We start from the raw sequence: 17,456 nt of genomic DNA, 5'->3' as shown, positions 1-17,456 counted from the left end.
CCATTTGTGCAAAGTCACACAAACAGCAATTTAAAAAAGTTAGTAGAACCTACACATTGCTGAAAATGCCAGCATTTGATGCCCATTCCCAATTGCCATTGACACAGTGGTGGTTAGTTACATTTTTGAACTGAGTCCACCTGTTGTAGGTAAATTTATACAGTGTTGTTAAGTAGGAAGTCTTAGCAATAGTGAAAGAACATAGGTATAGTTCCAAGTCAGGATGGTATTGGATTTGGAGAGTAATTCTAAAGGTGGTTGTGTTCCCACATCCTTGTCTTTTTATGGAGTAGAGATTGCAGGTTTGGAGAGCTGCAGTGCATCTCATAAGTGATACACACTTAGGTCACTGTGCACCAGTGGTGGAGGAAATGACAAATCAAATACTGATCAAATGGGCTGCTTAGTTATGTCTCGTGTTTAAACTTTTAGGTTCTTGGAATTGCACTCATCAAGCAAGTGGCAAACAAGTCACCAATGATATAAACATACAAATATGTGTTGGCAGTATTTGTTGATCAACAAGCACACAAGGCCACAGTTCAACTCTTCATCCAAAAGATCACATCTCCAGAACAAATCACTGATTGTGTGCTTCAAGCCATAAGCTGCTGACTAGAAAGCACAAGAACTTGGCCAAGCTGGAAGATGCTGAAAACTTATACTTTACCTAAGTCAGAAACAGCAGCCAATTATTTCCAACAAAATTTCATTTGAATACAAATTTTCAATATTCTTAAGTCCTTAACAAATTTTAGTTTGTGCATTGTTGACTCTATGTATCCTGATACAACCAGTTCATTCACGATTAAGTACAATGTGAATTACCTGAATGTCATGATATGTCCATTGGCACAGAAGCATGCAAGACAGATGCTCCCATTCAATCCCACAATATCAGCACGAAGAACAAATGATGTTTCAGTTATGTTGTGTTTATAAATACAGTTTTGGGATGGCAATGAGATAACTTTTGCCTGTTTTTCTGAACATATCACTGCGTACTGGGTTTCATTTATCTCCTGAGAGGATGAGGGAGACACAGATACTGGCCTCAGTTTTCTACATTTATCCTTGTCATCCTTCTCTTCTTGCACATTTGGTTCTCTCCAGGGTTCATGTGCTGGATTGATGAGGCTTCCAGTGGTGTCCAGAAACGCTACTCTCAAAATTGCACCTTTTAGTCTCAATATAGTTCCTGTAGAATGGAAAACAATAAAGGACAATTAAGTGGCAGGAGATAAAACATTTAACTCAATTGGAAGCTTTTCTGATGGGGCTGAAACAATTCATTATATTCATTAGTGATTTATACTCAAATTTGTTGGTGGCATAAAGATAGTTGGCATCTTTAGTAGTGCAGATAGCAATTGATACATTGGAGTGATGGGATAGGACTTTCGCAATTGAATGTCAATGGAGGTTATACACTTTGGACCGACAAAACATAGAACATGGAACTCGCAAAATGATGAAAAGCTAGAAACAGTGAAGATCCAAAGAGTCTTGGAGTCTCAAAGATAGATCACTACAATGTTGTGAACCAGTACAAAAAATACAGCTAATGCCTTGCTGGCCTTTAGACCCAGAGAACTAAAAAAAAAAGACATGCTACAGTTATACAAAACATCAAACAGACCACACTGACGTACCATGAACTGTTCTGGTTATCAAATTTCCCTTTAAACTCAGTGTTGTACACAGCCATTAAAAAAAAATCAATATTTCCTTTAAATAGGTCATTCAACATCATAGCTATATGCCAGTTTTTATGCACCACACAAGTTGCCACCCCACCCACCCTTCCCATTTTACTTTACGTCATTTTCATAACATGTATTGTCAAAAAGAGCAGAATCTTAGAGGGACCTGAGCTAGAGTTTGGTGATATTTGTGGCAGAATCAAATGAGAAGCTCAGATAGTCTGATCTTGACCTCAGGAGCATCTCTCAACATATTTTATGCATTTGCTGAGTGGCAAGGCAATTTTCTCATTAGGCAGTGACGAGTTGCCAATTACAGAGGAACCTCGATTATCCGAACGAGAAGGATGGGTCACTATTTCGTTTGGATAATTGATTATTCGATAATTGATTCAATGCCTTTACTCTGAGGCTTGGAGTTTTCTATTAAGTCTGCTTCCCGTTCAGGAGACTAGCAGCAACACAATGCACGTGAGCCCTCGCCCTTCTCCAACACAGCACCCCACCCCCCCAAACCCCATCCAACACCTACCCCTGCCTGCCCCCTCCCCCGTCTCCTCCCACTTGACCCCTGTTCGCTCCCACCCTCGCCCCCTCTCAGGGGCAGCCAACAAGATGGCTGCTGCTGCTACTGCCTTTTTGGGGTGAGTCTCTAAATAGCACGTGCATATCTCTCTCTCACACACCTTTCTATCGCAACTTTTAAACAGGTTCCACTTTTGCCCAGTACAGGACAACATTAGAGAGATTATCTGTGTGTGTGGTGGGGGGGGGTTTAGGGTACACACCTGTGTAGAACTCCAGGGAAAGTGTGGGGAGAGACAGGGAGAGGGAGAGGGAGTGGGAGGTCAGTCATTTAGAGACAGTGCCTGCACTCCCATCAGTCCAGTACTGTTCTCGGCAGCACTTTTTACCACTGTAAACAAAAGACGCGATCAGTGTTGGACACGTCTTTGAGGTAATGTTTCTGTCGGGACCTCAAGATTTCCTTCTGACAATCCGATTTTTGGATAATTGGTATTCGGATAATCGAGGTTCCTCTGTAAAGGGGATTTTAGCTTATTAAATGCCTTTGCAATAGCACAACTTGTCTCAATAATTTTCAGCTTCCTATCAAAACAAATGCATGAATAAACTAGATGTTGAGGATTCCTGACATGGAAGTCAGAACACGTACCTGGGTGACTTCAGCTCACTGTTTGCACTGAAGGGCCTCCATGTTGGACACCAACATCTCAGGGGAAGCTACATGGGCACAGGCCATGCACCTCACATTTAGAGATTTTGGCATTCAATATGTGCCAGCTTCCAAGAACCCTCAAAGAACAAATCCAAACCACATACAGGACCCTTATTCACTTCATTGCTGCACCTCTGGGTGCAGTGGCAATTATCATTACAATGTTGCAGCAATAACACTGCGCTTGGGACATGCACCTAGCTCCTGGGGTAGACTAGGCTGCATCTCCAGGCTCTTCATGTGCTGTTATAGCAGTTATAGAGTCATAGAAATGTGCAGCATGGAATCAGACCCTTCGGTCCAACCCGTCCATGCCGACCAGATATTCCAACCCAATCCAGTCCCACCTGCCAGCACCCAGCTCATATCCCTCCAAACCCTTCCTATTCATATACCTATCCAAATGCCTTTTAAATGTTGCAATTGTACCAGCCTCCATCACTTCCTCTGGCAGCTCATTCCATACATGTACCACCCTCTGCGTGAAAAAGTTGCCCCTTAGGTCTCTTTTGTATCTTTCCCCTCACCCTAAATCCGTGAGATCTAACCTGGCTAGCCAGTCTCCCATGGGGAACCTTGTCGAACGTCTTATTGAAGTCCATATAGATCGCATCTACCGCTCTGCCCTCATCAATCCTCTTTGTTACTACTTCAAAAAACTCAATCAAGTCTGTGAGACATGATTTCCCACGCACAAAGCCATGTTGACTATCCCTAATAAGTCCATGCCTTTCCAAATACATGTACATCCAGTCCCTCAGGATTCCCTCCAACGTGGCCACCACCGACGTCTGACTTACTGGTCTATAGTTCCCTGGCTTGTCGTTATCACCCTTCTTAAACAGTGGCACCTCGTCAGTCAACCTCCACTTATTTACTTTGATCCTACCTGGATGCTGACAGCATCCCTGCCATGCATTACTTTTCTTTTTTGTGCTATGCCCCCAGCCAAAATTATGTTTACTTTTAAAATTACAATATTACTTTTGTCTTGCTATGCTAATTAGCACAAACACAAAACTCGGAAGCTTGTCAGCAGTGCTCAGTTGAGGGAGATAGCCTTTGATCGGGGGTTCCGGAAACAGTAAGTCAAAGCTAGCATCTGATAACAGCCTAGCGACTTGGACACAGTTAGTCATCTAGCTGGGCAGTCAGTGTCAGGATGCTCTGCACTTAAGGTGTGCGGAATGGAATGACAGGTAACCCATCATTCGTTTTGACTCGTTCTGTCTTACTGGAGGTTATTATCCTCATGGAATAAGAAACAGAGGCAAGTACTCTGGGAGATGAAAACAGGTGGTACAGCTGTTACTTTTGTTACAGGTGGGGAGATATCCTGAGTGAGTGAGTCAGTGACAAAGCAGGGTTTGTGGAGTTAGGGTTGAGATCAGTCAGAGCACGTGAGAAAGATGTTGCAGCCATAAATGAGAGCACCTTGGTGGAAGGTGAGTGAAGTAACAGAGATAATGCGAGAGGGGTATTGGAGAGAAAATGGTGGCAATCGTACTGGAGATTGTCCTTCCTACACTGTTGGGCATTCCTTCAAATAGCTGAGACCACTCTCATTTGGGGTGGTAACCTTGTATCAGGCTGGCATGGTTTTGGGATGTGTCCTCCATTGTTAATTATGGAGCAAAGAGTCTGTCTGTAGCACCCCATCCAAAAGGATCTTCAGGACCCTGAACATAAAGCCATGTCCAGGGCAAAAGTCAGGAAATGCATGGCAGCTCCAGTCTGAAAGTGCTTCTCTGGCTGCACAACTGTTTTCAAAGATGACGTGGGCCAAGGACGCTGGTCTTTTGGCAAATATCTGTTCAATGGCAAGTTCATCTGGGAATGGTGCAGGCTAAGATGGGAATAGAAATGGACCTGAGGGACCTCATGGAGTGGTGTTGGCAATTAATAAGACATGCTTGGTAATGTATGGCAAGAAATCCTGTTGGGCCTCATGCTGAAAATCCCTTCAGAAAAAATTTGTGCAGCTCATGCTTAGCCAAATAAATATGCAGCCCAAAGTATTTAACACATTAAAATGTCCCGAGACAAGACTTCAGAGCATTAGGCTCTTCAATTCTTTTGTGTGACAGGGCCTAATACATGAAGGAAGACGGCGACTGCACAAATGCTCTTACCACTGGGAGACACTATGACCGGCTGAGTAAGTCTCTGATCTCCTCCAGGTGGCAGATTCAGTACTATGACCAGTACAGTGCCAAGTGTAGTCCCAACCCATAAACATGGGGATGTACATGTGTCTGCCTTTCGGGTGTACGTCTCGCAGAAGTGAAGAGCTGTGATTGCCTCTCGGGACTCCTTGTCGATGCTGGTAACACTTGAACTCCGGGAACGGCTGAAAGAGTTGTCTTTCACATCTATTGTTAAAACACGAGAAGTAAAAGATTTCATTAAAAACAGACCAAAGCACAAATCAGATAGTGCAGAGACTATCTGTGGACATAATTAATGATATAGAATTTGTTTCCATTTAGTTGATTTGTTGATATAGAAAGTTAATAGTCAGATCAGCTAATCCACATGTACTGGGAAAACTTGATGGCACCAAGCAAGGACCAGTGAGATATAAATTTAGTCATGAAAGGCTGCTGAAGTTGGACTAACAGAAATTTTGCTTCTCACCCTCATTTCTTCACTTGATTTTCTTGGATCTATTTCACTTAAATTTGAAGACATTACATATATTTTCATAACTTTAGTCACTGTACAAATTTCTTTTTCAAACTTTGTCCAAGTCAAGCAAAAGGACTGCATGCGATGCATTAAACTCAGTTCGAGGAAATATAAACGTGTATCAATTCCCTTTGGTGTGTAGAATTGCATCAATAAGATGTTAATTATTAAATATTGGCGGTCTCTATTTCTACTCTGAAAGATGACAGAGTAATAGAGTGTAGGAACTGTGCCAAAATAGCCTCTCAAAGCTGTAGTATTTTTCCAATTGCAAGCAGATGCCCAACATCACTTGTTCTAACTGCTTTATGCTCGCAGGTGCTTCATTCATGCATGCTGGGACTGTTCATTGACTATGACAATGACAATGACAATGACAACAGTAGCTTTCATATTGGAAGCAAACAATACAAATCTTTTCTCAAATAGACACAATATTTAGAAAGAGTTATGAGCATTCATACCCACATCAAAGGCATCTGAACTGTGGTGGTTCTGGTATATCATATTGCCACTATTTCTCCTGTCTCAATATTACCACCTTCCTAGCTGGATGATTTTCAGCATCCTGAAGTTTATGGCTATTGATCCCCATCAATTCAGATTGAGAAGTATAACTGTGCAAGTTAACAATGGAAGAAATAACGGTGTGGACTTGTATTATTAAATTGTTTGTGGTCTCCCTAGTTAAACATGGATTAGGGAGATCTGACTGTATATTTAAAAAGCTGCAAATGTGTGGTATGCTTCCAGTTACACACTGTAGAAGGGAAAATCAAGATATTTCATTTCATAGGTGTTTTAGTATATGGTGTTACAATGCAGCCGAGCAATAATTTAGGTGAGACTCAACCTGATATTAAATCGGAAAATTACCAGAGATTTTGCAGAAGAATCCATTGGTGATAGAAAATTAAAATAAAGAGAACATGCATGATGATCAAAGATAGATTTAAAACCTTAATCCCATTATCAAGTTTTTCAGCAGAGCCTTACTAAAAAAATGTGTGCATAGAGAAGTCATACTCCAAATATTTTTTTTAAGCTGCTTTGTTCCTTCAAGCAGGAGATTAAAGCGTTGGTCTCTGGTCTTTGACCTAAATGCAAGCTCTGTCATTGGCAGAGAGTGAAGAATGGAGGTCAGTGCTATAACTTTAAATGATGAGCCACTGCCTAAACATGTAAAATAAGTTTACACTTCAGTTATAAATACTGCAGATTTTTCTTTCATAAAACCCTATGCAGTGGTGAAAAAGGAATTACCAGTATATCCACTGCATAGTTACCTGAGTCCCTTTGCAAAGATACCATAACGTTTTCTTCAGATAGTGATATTTTCAATATCAACCATTACAAATCTAGGGAGTTATGTTGACAATCTAACTCTTGGATCAAAATGTGACTTTGCCCTTTTGGCGATCTTACCTCAGATTGCAGATTGGTGCAAAATTAATGTAAGTTCCAAAAGCCTATTTGTGAACTTTTAAGTTTGAACTTTAATGTCACTAACTTTCATTCTCTGAAGGTTGGCATTTTGATCTGCTTTTTTTTTAAAAAATACTGAGGACAGAACAGTCAAAACAGTTTGAAAAGAAAAACAACGTATTTGTCTTTCAGTGCTACTTGAGCATCATTTTCCACTTCAGAGTTAGAAACAACCCTTCCTTAAGAACCTTGTATTTTCTTTGCTGTCAGAGCATTAAAGCTTTGAAGTTGCTAGTTAATACAAGTAATTAATGTCAGTCCATTAATCAGTTATCATTCTACAGTAGTCATATGACACAACACCAAATTTCATGAGTAAGTGGGAAGGCTAAATTTCAGTACTGATTAGGATACAACAGTGCTGATCTCTGATGCCATGCTACGGCTGCACTGCTCAATATCTAGTTGCACAATAAGTTAACTTGGTGTTAAACGAAAGATTTCCTTGTGATCTGAGCTGGATATTTGTGCATTTCCAATGTATATCAAGTGAGGTTCTCCAATGTTTTAGAAATCACACCGATAATATTTCATTCAGAGAGGAAAATACATCTTCATGATAGTATATGAAGTAATGGATTTGTACATTTCCCCAAATAGAGACAATATAGTATTTTGAACGAGTTATGTTCATGCATACCCACGTCAAAGGCACGATTGTTTGCTCTTGCCCCAACCATCTGAACTTAAAACCAAAACATTTTGTAATTCTTCTCCCTACGTTCTACCCTTATAATTCTGATGGAAATTTACCTAAAAATTTGCCCAGTCATGTCTCACTTAATTTGTATAGTTATTGTATAACTGGACAGACTTCTATCTTATCAGTATGTTGGACGGATAGCCAATGTTTTGGATTTTGATGACACAAGAATGGCCTCTCAATTTATAAAAACCACAATCCTACAGGTTTGGTAATTCTTTCCTGTGATATAAAAGCTGCAAATGTTGTAGTCTCTTCTCTTCATAATGCACATAGAGATATCATAGAGAGAATGATTAGTGACTCAAAAATCTTAAACTAAGCATGAAGCTTAATGGTGTCAGAATTATGAGTTCACCACTGTCACACGACACAACTGTCTTGCAGTTATACCAAAGAATTATATCAAAGTATGGAAACTCGTATTCATTTGAATATATTTTTATAGATATTTGATAATACAGAACTTGAAAAAAGATACATTAATCAAAGCTTTTCATTTTGCAAACAGGGCATTCGCAGGAACACAAATTAAAGAGAAAACTGATATCTATACACTCGTAGTATAAAGCATTGGTTTTCCCCATTGAATTTATACTTTTATTTTGAAGCTACTTTCAAACCCAATGCTTTTGTACTTCAGTAAATTAACACTGATTGGCTGACAATTCACAACCTAAATAGAAGATGTAGAAACATTCAAAGGTGAGACAGCATCTGAATAGAAAAGGAAGAATAGGGTTGTTTCCTCCCTAGACGAAAGCGAGGACTGCAGATGCTGGAGATTAGAGTCGAGTGTGGGGTGCAGGAAAAGCACAGCGGGTCAAGCAGCATCTGAGTACGAGTATCGACATTTTGGGTAAAAGCTCTTCATCAGGGATGAGGCTGTGAGCCAAGGGAACGGTGAGATAAATGGGATGGGGGTGGGGCTGGGGCTGAGGGGGAAGGTAGCTGAGAGTGCAATAGGTAGATGGACGTAGGGGTAATGGTGATAGGTCGGAGAGGAGAGTGGAGCAGATAGGTGGGAAGAAAGATGGACAGGGAGGACAGGTCATGAAGGCGATGTAGAATTGGAAGGTTGGAACTGGGAAAGGTGGGGGGAGGGGAAAATGAAAACACTGGTGAAATCCACATCAATGCCGTGGGGTTGGAGGGTCCTGAGGCGGAAGATGAGGTGTTCTTCCTCCAGGCGTTGGGTGGTTAGAGTCTGGCGATGGAGGTGGCCCAGAACTTGCATGTCCTTGGCAGTCTCACCTCCCCCCTCACCTCCGCCCAAGACCCCAAAGGAACCTTCCACATCCAAAGTTTTAACCGCACTTCCACATATCACTTACAGTATCTGTTGCTGCTGATGCGGTCTCCTCTACATTAGAGAGGCAGGACGCCTACTCGCAGAGAGCTTCAGAGAACATCTCCAGGACACCTGCACCAACCAACCCCACCGCCCTGCAACTCCCCCTCCCAGTCCGCAAATGCCGATTCTCCTGCTCAAATGCTGCCTGACCTGCTGTGCTTTTCCAGCGCCACACTCATGACTCGTTTCCTCCCTATACAGATGTCGTTTCATGTAAATATAATCAATACTTTCTGTTCTTGCATCTATAGTCATCTGTTGTTTGTCCTCTTGAAATAAATGTCGTTTCAGATATAAATGTTGTCTTGTTCATACATTGTCAAAAATATGTTCAAATTAACTATCTTGCCAGATACTACAAATACATAATAAATTTCAGTCAAGTCCATAGCACAAGCCCACCCATACCCTTCAACAACATGATAACATGGGAAATGAATACATGCATACATGAGTTCAGGTGCTTCTGAATTTGGTATTTAACAACATTATTCAGCATTTCAACTTCAATATTTTGATCTGAATTGACCTACTTTTTCCCAACCTAATTTCCTACATCATTCGTTTCTACCTACTTGTCACAACTCCAAAGTAATGCCTATAGGTGTGTAATGCCCAACTGGTAAAGTTAGTCCAGCATAGTTTATCAGATCTCTTGTCTGATAAATAAAATTGGATTCCTGTAAGGTTAAGATGACTACTTTTCTACAGGAGAACAGACTAAGCTGGACAATCACTAAATATGTCACAGAAGAGATAGCTAATCCTAGATGAAACAACTGGTAACATTTAACCAGAGTATTTAGAATACAAAAAAAAAGAAACAAAAAGGAAAACTGAAGGCCTGTGCATAAGCCACACCAGGAGGCCACTGCAGTTAAGTAAACATAGCTGTAATATAAAATTAGACTCTCCTTGTTCATTACGTGCAATGAGAAATGAGCTAGATGAAACTTGGTGATTTGCTTAAGATTGATCAGGGAAATGACCCTATATCATAAAGAGAAATAAACCAATATAAAGTACAGCAATGGAACTGATAAGGAGACGCGAATCAGAACCCCAGAGGGGTATCGGAGGTGTGCGAGAGAATAAAGAGAGGAAGGATAAAGTCAGGGATGGGTTTACATACAAAGGTTGAAAAATTTTAAATTCAAGACTGCTTAGTCAGAGTCCAATGTCAATTTGCAAAAACAGGGCAATTTGTATAAAAGGCTTGGTGCGACTTAGAACATGGGCAGAGTTTTGGATGAGTTCAAGATTATGAGAAGTAGAATATAGCTGGTCAGCCAAAGGGGTGTTGGGATAATTGAAAGTGTAGAAGTACCAAATACACAGATGAGGGTTTCAGCGCCACATAACTCAAGGCAGGGTGGAATTGGATTACTGTAATAGATATAAGCAAACTTAAAATAGTGCAAATGCAGTCAGTCGTTCTTAGATTCATCCTTAGGAAATGCCAGAGAGAGGAATGGAGTTGCTGGCTAGACAAAGTTTGTGGTAGGGACTGAAAACAATGACGTTTCAATAATCATGTTAGAGGAAATTTCTATGCATCAGCATTAGACTGAATAAGCAGCCTGACAATTTACAGGCAGTGAAAGAGGTCAAATGGGGTGACTGTAAAGGAAGAACACTGCCAGCTTTGTGGGTAGTACAGTCATTCCTCCATATGCAGAAGGGTTCCATTTGTGAGAACCCCCAGGAATGATGAAATCTGAGAGTGCTGACCTCAGTTAAAAGTAGGTTAAAAATCGCAGATGTGCGAGTTTTACCTGCGGATGCTGAATTTTGTCACTACCTTTTTTTGTTAGCATGGATAGGCGAATTCGGAATTCATGATTTTTGCAGATAGAGAGGCTTTACTGCACGTAAGTCAAAAAAAGTTGTGGGTTCAATTCTGAAGATCATGAACAGCAGAATTAGTGTAGTAATGAGGTGGCTTTTAGATGAGAAGTTAAACCACGACCCCATTTGCCCTCTCACTTGTGGATTACTTTGAAGAAAAGCGGTATTTTCTTCTGAGCCCGGACTAATTCCATCTCTCAATGTGCCAGATCTTCTGACTGTGGAAGATCACTCTTGCTTAAGCAGAGATTGGAGATCTGTGTTGGGATCACGTGGGAGTCCTAAAGCAGCTGAATCCATAGAATTCAAACTTCTGACAGGTAGTTACTGCCAAAGTAGTCTACAACTCAGATAGAAATGGAGACTTCAGAGGGCTCTGACTTGCTTAATAATTATCCTTCAAAAGGCTATGGGGATTAGAACCTGCTCTAACATCTGGGTAATTATTAAATCAACTATTCCCAGAGGGAGGAGCAGCAATGGATGCTGGAGGGTTGGCTGAAGGTAACTCAGAAAAAATAATAGGCCGTCACTGGTTAAGCTGCAGTGGATCACAGCTCTCTGGGCTGCTCTCAACTCATTGCACACACAAGTGGCTAAAAAAAAAAGAGACTTCCTTTGCCAAACAAAGACAGTTTGAATCTGGAGACAAGCCAGGTAGATATCCGGCTTATTTGACGAGGAGAAAAAAAGTTTCCCAATCTATTACATATGCTAGGGAGAAGGCTGGTACGATTACCTGTGAGTTGAAGATGATCAATGTTAGGTTTAGGGAATACTTTGCAGAGCTATATCAGTCCGAAGGGGGTAAACAAGGTACAATGGGAATGCAGTCCTTTTTTGAAAATCTGGACCTCCCCAATATAAACACAGAACAGGCTTCCCTTTTGAATGCACCTATAAAGGTACAGGAACTGCAGGAAGCAATAAGGCATCTCCAGGGTGGCAAAGCAACAGGGCCAGATGGATTCCCAACTGAATTCTGTAAGGAATTCATAAACATGTCAGTGGAGCCACTTCTGGGGATGTATAACTATTCATATGCACAGGATTGTCTGCTTTTTTTCTCTTCGGAAGGCTAATATCTTCCATTTTAAAGAAGGGGAAAGACCCCGAAGAATGTGCTTCATACAGATCAATTTCGCTATTGAATGTAAATTTTAAAATTCTATCCAAGACGCTGGCTCTGAAGTTGGACAAGTTCCTGCCCCATATTATAAAAGAAAACCAGACAGGTTTTGTTAAGGGTTGTAGCTGCTCCAACAACGTCAGGACGGTACTGAACATAGTGCAGGTATGCCAGCAAAGATTGATTCCGGGTTTGGTTGTGTCCCTAGATGCAGAAAAGGTATTTGATCAGATAGAATGGCCATATCTATTCGGGGGTCCAAGAGCGCTTTGGTTTGGGGGGCTCCTTTGCCAGATGGGTGGCAGTATCATATAATGATCCTACGGTGGCAGTCATTACGAACGGTACTACATCAGATAACTTTAACATTGGGATAGGTAGTCGACAGAGGTGTCCTCTATCACTGCTGTTATTTACCTTGGCGATTGAGCAGTTAGTCAAAGCTATCAGGAGGGATCCTGAAATAGTAGCACCAAGGGTAGGAAGCATAAGATCACCCTATATACTGACGATGTCCTTTTGATTTTGGCCAATCTGGAGAAGTCTTCCTAGACTGATTCAAACAATTAATTCATACTGCAGTTTCTCCAGTTACGGATCAATTTTACAAAATCGGAAGCCATGCCAGTAGGGGGATTAGTGGAGATGCCTAATCTCAAAGGTGGAATGCAGTTCCCGTTTAGATGGTCGTCAAAAGGTTTTTTTGTATTTGGCAATTTTTAATATCTCTTCCTTCCGCCAGCTGTGTAAAGCTAACCATGTACAAGTATGAGAGAGGATAAAACAGGATTTGCAGTGGTGTGAGGGGCTACTGTTATCATGGTTGGGCCGAATAGCCCTGATTAAAATAAATGTTCTTACCCGCCTGTTGTACCCCATGAGAATGTTCCTGTTGTTGTTACCCAGACGAGTATTACGGAGGCTCAACGGTTGGGTAAGGTCCTTTATTTGGTGCCACAAGCACCCTCTAAATTCACTAAATTGCAGCTTTCACAAGGTAAGGGAGGGGTGGATCTTCCAGATTTGAAGAAATATCAAATAAATGCCCTGTTAACATATGTTGGTGACTGGGTATGGGGGAATTCGGAGTCAATTTGGCTTGATATTGAAGCCCTGCACTAGAGATGTCCTTTAATTTATTAAATATGGATTAGATGAAATCTGTGACCCAGCAGTGTAAGAGCCCAATTATTTAAAATACGGTGACAGCCTGGAGGATAATGAGGCAAGACGAGGGCAACTGGTCTAAGACTTAGTCATTTAACCCTTTGGTGGGAGCCCAAGGATTTAAACCTAGGGCAATGGTCTCTGGTTTTAAGGCATGGGAGAATAAGGGAATCTCCTGTCAGAGATTTATTCGAGGGGAAGGTCCTGATGTCATTTAGCCAGTTAAGTCAGAAATATGGATTGCCTAATAGGGACCTTTTCCGATACTTTCAGATAAGGGACTATATACAGAGCTCCTGGTCCAGTGTTACAAATTAGATGTGGAGAGAAGAGTACTCTGGTGTAGAGGTGCTCTTTCACTCAGTACTTTATATCATTTACAGAAAGGTTGTGCCCGAAGGGACATGGAACAACTCTGTAGAACGTGGAATCGAGAGTTAGGAGAGGATATTCCATCGGAGGTAAGGGAAGATACATGGGGAAATGCAAGGAAAATTTCAGTATGGGGAAATGCAAGGAAAATACAAGGAAAACATCAGTATGTAACAGAGCGCAGGCCATGCAATTGACGATCTTACACAAGGCTCATATGGCGCCAGAGAGGCTAGCTACGTTCAAAAGAGGAGCGTCACCAGGATGCTCCAAATGTAAAATTAGTATAGGCACACTCACACACTGCTACTGGTCATGTTGTAAGATCCAGAGATACTGGAGTGCTATTGTAAGGGAGCTAAAGGACATCCTGGAGGAACACGGGAAGACACTGCGTAACATTCTTACCCATTGTGCAAGGAAGAACAGTCAGCTGAATTGGACGTCAGAAAAACCACCAGGTCTTATGGGGTGGTGTAGGGAGAGATGCTCCATCACCAGCCAAGACTACCTCACAAATATGGTGCACCACAAAACGGAGCAGTTTTACCAGACATGGTGGCCCTTTTTAAATTATATTGACGCAGACTTACCAACAATATTAATTAGGGCCTTGGTATAGCCATGGGAATCAGTATGGGGCCCTAGGAAGAGGAGGCCGGGAGGTTTCAGTGGAAGTGTGATGAGTGAGATAGAATAAACTAGTGAGATATTACTTCAGTTATTTGAATTTAGTTTAAGTTAGTATTTATTTAATATGCTTGTAGTTTAGTTTAAGTTAAGTGGATATATTTGTTCTGATAGAATAGTAGGTCATTTATTAATAATAGTATTGTGTCATGGCTTTGTTGTACTGCCTCTATTTTTCTATTTTGATGGTGTTATTCTTTGTTTTTTGTGAACAGATGTTTTGTAGAAGATTTAAAAAGGTTTTCAATAAGAAAAAAATTAACCCTTCCCAACTCCCCACTGTCTCAGCTCCTCTTACCTACCCCACAGCCCCATCTTCATGACCTACCCCAAATGCTCACATTTGCCTCCTTAGCCACCGTACCAACGTACTACTCCATCCTTTCACTGCAATCAATAAAAACATTATTAAAATTCTCAAAAGAAACTAATGTCTAAAAATATCCACAATAGTTTCATGACAATTATCCTCAAATTAAAATCCTTATGCTGGGTTGCTGCTACCCTGAAGGGAGGCTCCTGGTCCCCTGATATCACAGTGGGCATAGTCTCACCTCCCTTACACTGTGTCAAAGCTGACACAACAGGCTGTAATAGAGCTGTCAGAGACCTGGGCAGATCTGTTTGAATAGTGATCAGAAGTTTTGAGGCAGTATGTTTAAAACAGATGAATCTGTTGATATCTCATTGGTATCTATGGGACCTTGTGCACAGAAGGGTTGCCTCATCTCCTGACAAAATAACAATGACGAAATTTCCAAAAAATCTACAGGTAAAGCACTTCGTAATATCTGGTGACCAGGGGACTTACATTTCAAGGAGTGATAAGCATTGTTAGCTTGCAGCTCTGCTCCTTCATTTCATACGGTAAGAAAGAGCTCTAGATTTCTGCCAGGAGAACCCCATCATGGGTCCTGCAGAAATACCAAGTGTACCTTTAATACAACTATGTCCTCATAGATGAGCACATTCGTTGGAAGGCAAATTATGCTGTTTTCACAGTAGTTGTCAAATTGCGTCATTTCAATGTCCAATACAGAACATACTATTTCAAAGCAGCTGTCAAAGTGACTAAGTGTTCAAGTTAAGTGAAATTGGGGTGCCAGATGGGTAGAGTAGCAGGTTGCTAGTGTACACGCATGCCAAGCAAGCAACTCAGTGTGGAAGGCTGGTTGATTCTGGCAGGTATAGGGGGAGGTCCTGGATCCTGATAGGAGTGGGATATCAGATCTGGTGATAAAGGGAGGTGGGGTATATTAAGTCCGAAGGAAGAGGGGTGCGTGTTGGCTCTTGCAGGTTAAGGGAGAAGATGGCATCATGATCCAAGGGGATGCAAGGGATCTGGAGGTGGTGTAAGTTGAGCAGTCAGGAGTTAGGCCAGGTACTTAATTGTGCAATGTTTCCTGGCTAACTTAACTGCAGTCGAACCCTCAAATTCTCTGATTTAAATGGATATTTTCAGAGCATTCTAGGCACAGGTGAATTGCCAGTTAAAACCTAAATTTGCCAAGCGATTTCCTCAGTCTCCTGACACACAATGCCCATCTACACTGTAGAAAGAATTATCTGGCCATCGGAAAATTGGGACCTATCAAATATACAGGAATGAAAAGTGTGAAGTAGCCAAAATCCTTTATGGGTAGGACCACAAAGTTGGTAGGTCAACGTAACAGGTCAATAGAGGGGTGATATTAACTCCTGGTGGTGGTTGAAAACAGAAGATGCTGATTCACCATCACCCATGAAATGTTTTGGTGCTATGTCCCCATTCGGCCAGGGACATGCATGGGACAGTCTCCTTGTGAAGGCAGAGTAGAATATTTTGCTTTTAAATGAAGGAGGAGTTTAAGCTCACAACACTCAACTGTCTTCACTGGAATAAAGGTGAACAGTAAGTACATCGAGTAAAGTCAAATCATGATCCACATTCCGTGTACTCAGCTGTGCCCCGACTTTGTAATCTTCGTGGCCCAGGTTTTGAATGTACAGATCTGATATCAACATGGTTTCATAATTTAGCTATTGAGAAGTGCAAATCTTGGACACAGGTCAGAGCTAGATAACCAAAAGGTCAGTTGACATTAGATGATGATATGGAACTCCTCAAAAGCTTCATGCTTAATCAAAAATTCAACAATCTGCAGTTGCTGTTAAATAGGCTTGATTAAGAGCAGGACTGAGAAATACAGCAGCTGCTGTAGCACTCCATAAAAAAGTATTTTATAAAGCATTACAGGCTGTGAATAGAAATAGACCTGGCAACATATGGGAAGAAATTACTAAACAGCAGTAATAACACAGGCTTCTGATGGAGGAGGAAGCATTCAACATCTAGGGCTGTGAACTTGGCTTCACATCCTGGAATGGAAAAATAGCCAAATTTATGCGCTATTAATTAAAACTGTTGCTTATATTGATTACAGAAAGTTTATCTTGGAAGTGCAAGTAGTAAATTATAGCTGAGTTATTATGGCTTCATTAAGGGGAGGTCATGTATGAGAAACCCGTTGGAATTCTTCAAAGAGGTAAACAAGCAAATTAGATAAAGGAAAGCAGTGGATGCGATCCGTCCGGAATTCCAGAAGGCCTTTCACAAGGTCCTGCACAGCAGGCTGAGATAAAATAAGAACCCGTGGTGTTAGGGGCAAGGTACTGGCTAGCTGGGAGAAGGCAGAGAATAGGGATAAAGAGGTCTTTTTCAGAATGGTAGCCGATGACGAGTGGAGTTCTGCATGGGTCCGTGCTGGCTCAAATGAACTGAGGGCATCGGTGCTAAGTGTGCAGATTACAAAGACAGATGAGTGACAGGTAATGTTGAAGAAATGGGGAGGCTGCAGAAGGCCCTGGACAGCTAGGAGAGTGGACAAACAAGTGGCAGATGATGTATAATGTGGCAAGGGCGAGGTTTTGCACTTTGGTAGGCAGAATAGAAGCATAGACTATTTTCTAAACAGGGAAAGACTTTGGAAATCTGAAGCACAAAGGGGCTTGGGAGTCCTAGTCAGGGTTCTATTAAGCTAAACATGCAAGTTCAGTTGGCAGTTAGGAAGGCAAATGGGCTAGATTATAAGAGCAGA

At 41.4% G+C, this 17,456-nt stretch overlaps 1 protein-coding gene across 7 annotated transcripts in view; it reads right to left on the bottom strand.

Moving 5' to 3' along the window:
- The window catches only part of stxbp5a (syntaxin binding protein 5a (tomosyn)), a 243,691-nt gene that overhangs the window by 26,216 nt on the left and 200,019 nt on the right, over positions 1 to 17,456 (bottom strand). For 4 of the 7 annotated variants that reach the window (XM_043696462.2, XM_087991571.1, XM_043696463.2 and 1 more), the window contains 2 exons: positions 5,076 to 5,315; positions 829 to 1,198 (listed from right to left, as the gene is read on the bottom strand). In XM_043696462.2, the coding sequence (XP_043552397.1) occupies positions 829 to 1,198; positions 5,076 to 5,315 (610 nt within the window). Of the gene's footprint in view, positions 1 to 828; positions 1,199 to 5,075; positions 5,316 to 6,627; positions 6,742 to 17,456 lie in introns of all 7 variants that reach the window. The other 3 variants (XM_043696459.2, XM_043696461.2, XM_043696460.2) reach the window with 2 other exon arrangements.

The sequence above is a fragment of the Chiloscyllium plagiosum genome, unplaced genomic scaffold (assembly GCF_037043375.1).
Source record: "Chiloscyllium plagiosum isolate Xiang-an unplaced genomic scaffold, Cpla_swu_hap1 HiC_scaffold_10, whole genome shotgun sequence".
NCBI lineage: Eukaryota > Metazoa > Chordata > Chondrichthyes > Orectolobiformes > Hemiscylliidae > Chiloscyllium > Chiloscyllium plagiosum.
The sequence above is the reverse complement of the archived record's forward strand: the minus strand, read 5'-3'. Positions and strand labels throughout refer to the sequence as shown.